This window comes from Penaeus vannamei, chromosome 29, assembly GCF_042767895.1.
Source record: "Penaeus vannamei isolate JL-2024 chromosome 29, ASM4276789v1, whole genome shotgun sequence".
Taxonomy (NCBI): domain Eukaryota; kingdom Metazoa; phylum Arthropoda; class Malacostraca; order Decapoda; family Penaeidae; genus Penaeus; species Penaeus vannamei.
In genome coordinates, this window is record NC_091577.1 from 29,973,419 (window position 1) to 29,980,918 (window position 7,500).

The following is a 7,500-nucleotide window of genomic DNA, read 5'->3' on the forward strand; positions in this document are numbered from 1 at the left end:
AAATAAACTATAATAGTTTCCGTTAGCAGGTTAAAAACACCAATAAAAAAAATAAATAAATAAAAAACTGAAATATTAATAATGGTAAATATACTAATAAAATTACAATAGTTGTCATCATTATAATAGGAAATTTAATAAGGAATCCATACTCAAATTTCAATGATCAATGTGTGAATTACAACAATTATTTAATAATAATGTTGGGTGATGAAGATAATAATAATAATAATATAAATAATAAAAACAATAATAAAATAATAATAATAATAATAATAATAATAACAGTAATAATAATATTGATAATGACAAGAATGATATAAATAATAACGATAATAATGATAATAATAATAAAAGAAGATTATAACAATGCTAATAATAAGAATAATAATAACAATAATGATAATAAGTGTACTAATAATAGTAATGAAATTGATAATACCTGAAATAATACTAACAATAATGGCAATAATAACAATAATGATAATTGTAATATTATCAATAATAATGATATTGATAATAACAGTGGTAATGCTAATAATAATGATGGGGTATTGGGGAACATCGTAGCAAAGATGTGATAAATAAAATTATTAGAAATATCATATGATGATTACAATATAGGTGATCGTAATAACGATGATGATATTAATAATCAGTCTATTGATAGTGATAATGACAAGTGTAATGATAATAATAAAGGAAATAATAAAAAATAATAATGATCGTAATATCAGTACTATTAGTTATGATAATAACAATGGCAATAATAGTAATAACAATAATTACAATAATAATGATAATAATATTCATAATAATATTAATCATAATAATAGTAGTGATAATAAATGATAATGATTACAAAAAATAATCACTATAATAACGACAAGAATCGCAAAAAAGGAGAGAGGGCCACACAACCTCCCCTGACGCTACCCTCCTTGCCTTTGGTACCTCAGGCCATGACCATCCTCGCCCTCAGCATCTCCCAGGGCATCCCCGGCCTCGGCTTCGGGAGCGAGAGCCTGGACTTCTTCGGGGGAGGGACCCTGGTGCTCTCGCTGGTCGTGAGTCCGCTCCTCCTCCTGACTCTTCTCTTGGGGGGCCAGCAGATACAGAAGGCGCTCTTTGTGAGTCACTTTTCTTTCTGTTCTCTCTGTCTCTCTCTGTCTCTCTCTCTCTCTCTCTCTGTCTCTCTGTCTCTCTGTCTCTGTCTCTGTCTCTCTGTCTCTCTCTCCTTCTCTCTCTCTCCTTCTCTCTCTCTCTCTCTCTCTCTCTCTCTCTCTCTCTCTCTCTCTCTCTCTCTCTCTCTCTCTCTCTCCTTGTCTTTGTCTTTTTTCGATTCGGGGAGAGTGTTTATGGATTTACTTATTCATCTGTTTGTTTTTTTATTTGCTTACTTATTTTTAATCTATTTTTTACTATTTTGGTGGGAGGACTCATTATGAGAATATGTTTTTTAATTGATCATTTATATTCTTGTTCACTGCTTTCCTTCTGCAATTTACAACTGGGCTTTCCACATTAGGATAAACATTTCCAGGGGTCACGCAACTTAGTTTAAATATCAAACTTACTGTAAATATTCAGATATTATACATTCACGTAACAGATATATTGAGTGTCATTTGAACATCTTGCTATTTTTGCACACTTCAATAAAGTTATTAATTCCAGTGTTGAATATCAACCATTATATCATTCTAGAAGTACTGATATAAATACTAGCAAAAATTGCAATGGAGAGATGGTCGTCAATACAAAGACTTCAAGAAACACCTGACTAACTGAAGATGGTAATCACAAACCCACACAAACTCTCCATATTGCAACCCGAAACCACGACCCAAAACCCATCCTCATTCATTTCTTCTCCTCCAGGAAATGGAAGTGAACTTCATTCTGGCGATTCTCATGGTGGTGTTGGGCGGGCTTACTATCCACACCTTCAGCGTCCAGCCAGGAAGGTCCTCTCCCGTGGCGGATTCTGGAAAGGCTGTTGGCTCCATGTGTCTCGTCAACTCCGTTTTCTATGGCCTCGACACCTTCTTTGCTTACCAGAATTACAGATGTGCTTAAGCTGAACTTTTTTGTAATGACATTTCAAAAGTTAACTTGTATATTATGTATATATATTGTGTTGTTCGTGTATTATTGCCGAATGTGAATTTGCAGTTAATTATTTCGTGTATTTATTCCTGACATAAGATAAATGCATCAAGCTATAATATATATACATGTATCTATCCATATCTATTTACCCATAGACTGTGCAGACCCAAGCACAGGCGAGCACACGCACGCTCGCACGCACGCACGCACCCACACACACACACACACACACACATACACATACATGTATATGTATATATGTGTGTATATATATATATATATATATATATATATATATATATATATATATATATATATATATATATATATATATATATCACTGTTAACCTCAACTCTTAAAAAAGTAGATGGGACATAAAGACAAATTAATGCTAAAACATATATTTTCCACATTAATGACACATTATTTACATTAGCAATAAAACATCAGGAGATATCTATATAAAACAATCTCATAAAAATAAGATTCTCTGTAAAAAAGAATAAGAAGTAAAGCAGAATTCTCACAAGAAAAGAAAGTAATTTATTTCTCTAAGAAAATTACTGCTCTTTCTTATACATGAAGGAGCTCTCGGTCATTCTTCCAGTATAAAATTCCTAAGTATTTGTCAGACAAGTCACATTTCTATTATAAAATTCCATATTTTTGTTTTATATTACTCACACAGATTCTTCACTGGGTTTCAAGTTTTTACTTTTCTCTTTCTCTCTTTTTTTTTTTTTTGCATTTACTATCATATACACAAAACTATCAGGATGCAAGACATACGCGACATAATATAATTTTCACCTCACTGTCAAACTGAAAACATTTCTCATTTTTTTCTTTCCGACCAATGCTGCAACACCTGTGATTGTGCTAGAAATTTGCTACACAAGTCCTAGTACGAAAGGGTCAATATAATGTCACTTGAGGGTAACACTCAATTATGTTTCTCACATTTTTTACAAATGACAGTAAAGAAAAATAAATTATAATAATTAATATGAAATCACTTATCTTGGGAAGTTAAGGATTTAAGGATAATGTCACAAACTTGATTATTAAAAAATAATAATAATAAAAATAAAATAAAATATTGATAATATTGATAATAATGAATGCTATGGCACTTACAATCCTAATAATGATTAAAAATTTGTACAAAATGAAGCCTAACATCACTTTCATTGTAATTTGTCAGTCCACGTGAACTTTTTATCTTTGTATGTAACTTCACGGTACGTTGGTGGCAAGTCCGTCTCCTCCTGTTCTGTTCTATGTGGAGTGCAAATGAGGGAGCGCACGCTGGCATCGAACCCACAGTCCACCAGGCCTTCTTGTGCAAAAGCCTATGAGAAATCAGGATGGATTAGTGGCTTCTACTAACACTATCACACTCACTCTCTCACTCACTCGAAAGGTTCATTACTCTTAGAAAACTGATGATAATGATACTAAGATGTGACATTGTTCAAAAGGGGCCATGAGATAGATGGAAACTAGAAATTAGCATATTGTTCATGTATGAACTGAACAAATGAAATTATCTATATAATCAGTATATCTAAGAGATTATACTTTTGGAAATAACAGAATTCACAATAGGGCCCTAATTAAAGAAGACAGTGAGACTGATTTGACGGTGGGGAACGCAGGTGGCAGATTTGGTGGGGCTATAGCCACATCAAACCCTAAAACAAAACATAAAATCAAACTCTTTTTTTTTCTGTGAGCCTACGATGGCCTTTCTTTTTGCCCCCGACCAATCTTGAATTGACCGACCTGAGGAGCAGCATCCGCATCATGGTGGCTGTGCTGCGAGAAGGGAAGTGTGGATGGAACAGGGACAAGTGAGAGGGTGTAGCTGTCTGTCGCTAGGGAGAGGAGGGAGCACAGCTGATGCACAGTGTGGGGCAGGATGGGGCCTGACACCTCCATACTGTGGTGCATGTCACCCTCCTGCCGGATCACACTTCCTTTGGCCTAGAACAGGATGAAAGGCAGATTATATAACACAATAATTAACTAAGGGAAAGACAGTCATCTATTCACACTTAACCCCTTGGACCTGAATGACGCTGCAATCATGTCATCAAAAAATCTAGATTGAGGGCCAGGTGATTTGAACATGTCATCATTGGTCAAAATGACCGTGGGCCGGGTGACGTGAACATGCCATCATTGGGCAAAATGACCGTGGGCAGGGAGACATGAACTTGCCATCATAAGCAAAGGCCAGGATGATGGAAAAGACTCATTACGAGTGTACAAACCTCTTGGAGTGTGATTTGACTCATCTGGCACTTAGAAGGGAGCTTAAACATTAGTCCCATAGATAAATAAATGTGAAATGTAACGTGCAAAAGCCGTGACTGAAAGAGCGCCAGCTCCAGGGAAGACACCATTTCAATGCTGCGCACCAGATTTCTGGCCACTGTGATAGGCACAGGTTGTATTATAGAAAATTGAACATTACAAAAAAAAAGAGAGAAATATGACACATATAACCAAACTTTCCCAACTTTTTTTTCTTGCACTGAGTTATCTACTACACAGAGAGATGATATGGAGTCTGTGCATGGAAAATAGGCTATTTCCATCTGGAAAAAGACAGATATGGACACTGGAAAATGGTATAAAAGCTAAAGAGGTTTACACAATGCAAAGGGGAGGCACAGTCTTGTCACCGCTCATGGGTATTCACGAGTGCCTGGCCTGTGCACCGCACACCCGGGATGCTATCTACACACATAACCCACTGCCCGTTTTTTCAGCTCCGTGATTTCCATGATGCATCCAGATCCAACGGGTTAATATATTAAAGATTTAACACACACCTTTCTATGTCATATCATATAAACAAATATAATATTCAAGCCTTTGTATCATAGCTGTTAAATGCAACACTTTAAAGGGCTACCTTGAGTGTCTTGAGTGTGCTGCCCTGAAAGGCCACAGGGGCCAGGAGAGTGGGTGGCACTCCGGCCAAGAGTCCCGTGGTACCCACACAACTGCGGCTGTTCAAGAGGAAGTTGATGAGGCCCTGGGTCTCCATCCCTTCCACATACACCAGGGATGCGGCTGTTTTATCTACATTCTTGAACTTTTCTCTTTCTCTGCAAAAGAGATACAAACAGCCTTCTACAGTCATATCTATATACTGATTACCACAATCTTTGCTTGAACATCTTCAAATAATAGCTTACCTTAATCTACAGCCAAAACTGTATTCCTTTACATCACTTAGTAGCAATGAATGGTACATCAAGATGAAAAGAGCTTGGAAGCCTCTTTATAAAGATTCTTCCCTCACACTTACTTTAAGCAAATAAATATTCAAATACGAGTAAAAGAGAGTAAGAGGGTGAGTGAATGATAGGGGGAGAGGGAGAGAAAGAGAGGGTAAGTGAATGATAGAGGGAGAGGGAGAGAGAGAGAGGGGGGGAGGGAGAGGGAGAGAGAGGGAGGGGATGGGGGGGAGGGAGAGGGAGAGGGAGAGAGAGAGAAAGGGGGGGTGGAGGGAGAGGGAGAGGGAGAGAGAGAGGGGGGGAGGGAGAAGGAGAGGGAGAGGGAGAGGGAGCAAGAGAGAGTGAGAGAGTGAGAGATAGAGAGATAGAGAGAGAGAGAGAGAGAGAGAGAGAGAGAGAGAGAGAGAGAGAGAGAGAGAGAGAGAGAGAGAGAGAGAGAGAGAGAGAGAGAGAGAGGGGGGAGGGAGGGACAGAGAGAGATAGGGGGGGTGGAGGGAGAGGGAGAGAGAGAGAGAGAGAAAGGGGGGGTGGAGGGAGACGGAGAGTTAGAGGGAAGGAGAGAGGGAGAGAGTGAGAGAGTTAGAGTGGGAGGGAGAGAGAGAGAGAGAGAGAGAGAGAGAGAGAGAGAGAGAGAGAGAGAGAGAGAGAGAGAGAGAGAGAGAGAGAGAGAGAGAGAGAGAGAGAGAGAGAGAGAGAGAGCACTCACAGCTTTACGCGATTGGGGTTCAGATTAGGGAACTGCGAGGTTTCGACCCCAAGATTCTCTAGCCAGGAAGTAGCCTCCTCCTTTTCTTCCTCCTCCTCCTCTTCTTCCTCATCTTCCTGCTGAGGCTCCTGCATCCTGCCCCCCTGTTCGTTGCCTGGATCCTGTCCATTCTTTGTGCCGTTGTTGTGGAATGGCATTTCAAATTCAATGTCTGAAAAGGGTTAAGATTGTTTTGACTGTCTATAAACATAGAATATCTATAGCAACATAAGTAGATTATGTAGTTATATATTTATATGACACATGCATATTGATAAAAGATTAGTGTCCTAGGGTAACTAAACCATCAAAGGAGCATGGTTATCATGGAATATTTCCCTCAAAATTCATCTAAGATCAATGTTCACACCTTAAAAATACATTGAGACGTGAATTAAAACTGGCAGGTACAAGACCTATGTAGAAAAGGTAGCAGTGTAATCCAGACCTTATGTTTTCACATCCCATGGTCCATTTTCCCATGCTTAACGCTTAAAATTGGGCACATGTATCGTAGAACAACATGGAATCTCAGCATGAGCTTCTTTGGCCCACAGGAACAGGGGAAAGGAGAACAGACAGATGATTGTGCCTCACTAATTCCAATCCACAAAGCAAAAATTCAATACAATACAACATGGCATTACAATAACTAAATACAATATCCCATACAATATAATATAACATCTATATCACAATTCTGCTTGTGTTTCTCTGATCAGTCTGTTCAGACGTTATGCTTGCACATTACACCTGAAATCATATTCTAAGTGACTGCAGAGTTGAAGTCTTTCCATACCATTTCCATATCATTCTTCTTCCCCAAGGCAAATATCCTGCCACTGAAGTAGTCAGACCATTAGCTTATGCAAATTCATTATTTCCATGACAGTCTGAGGGGGAGGGGGGGGGTTAGGAAGGATGATGGGAAGGGAAGGGTAAAAGGAAGGGGGAACGGAAAGGGAATTTAAAGAAGAAAGGGAGGAAACGAGAGGGAAAGGAGAGGGGCAGCTTCAAGAGGGAAGGGGGGGAAGAAAGGGGAAGGAAATTTAAAGAGAAAAGGACAATGAGAGAGGGGAAAGAGGGGTGACTGGTATGGCTTGCCACAAGTGAACAAAGCTCTTGAAGGCTGATTAGACTCACTGGGCATTTAGAAAGGGTTTCTTGCATTATTCCTATCAGTAAATGAGTATGTACCATCCGAGAGCTATGACTGGAAGAGTACCGGCTCCAGAGAGGTCACCATTTCCATGCTCAAGAGGTTTTTTCACTTGTAGCGAGTCTTTTCCGTCATCCCAGCCTTCAGTCAAAATGCTCATGATGGCAAGTTCATGTCACCATGCCCCACAGCCAGATTTTCTCATGACAGCATTTTTACGTCAACCTGCCCT

At 38.8% G+C, this 7,500-nt stretch overlaps 2 protein-coding genes across 2 annotated transcripts in view; one reads left to right on the plus strand and one right to left on the minus strand.

Moving 5' to 3' along the window:
- LOC113814332 (protein snakeskin) overlaps nucleotides 1-2,230 on the plus strand; it is a 4,082-nt gene extending 1,852 nt beyond the window's left edge. The window contains exons 2-3 of the mRNA XM_070142143.1: nucleotides 960-1,130; nucleotides 1,882-2,230. Coding sequence (XP_069998244.1) covers nucleotides 960-1,130; nucleotides 1,882-2,079 — 369 coding nt within the window. The 3' untranslated portion in view covers nucleotides 2,080-2,230. The remainder of the gene's footprint in view (nucleotides 1-959; nucleotides 1,131-1,881) is intronic.
- A 268-nt stretch (nucleotides 2,231-2,498) lies between these two features.
- hd (humpty dumpty) overlaps nucleotides 2,499-7,500 on the minus strand; it is a 10,884-nt gene continuing 5,882 nt past the window's right edge. The window contains exons 7-10 of the mRNA XM_070142674.1: nucleotides 6,071-6,281; nucleotides 5,037-5,232; nucleotides 3,899-4,099; nucleotides 2,499-3,465 (exon numbers count right to left, since the gene is read on the minus strand). Of these exons, the coding sequence (XP_069998775.1) occupies nucleotides 3,301-3,465; nucleotides 3,899-4,099; nucleotides 5,037-5,232; nucleotides 6,071-6,281 (773 nt within the window). The 3' untranslated portion in view covers nucleotides 2,499-3,300. The remainder of the gene's footprint in view (nucleotides 3,466-3,898; nucleotides 4,100-5,036; nucleotides 5,233-6,070; nucleotides 6,282-7,500) is intronic.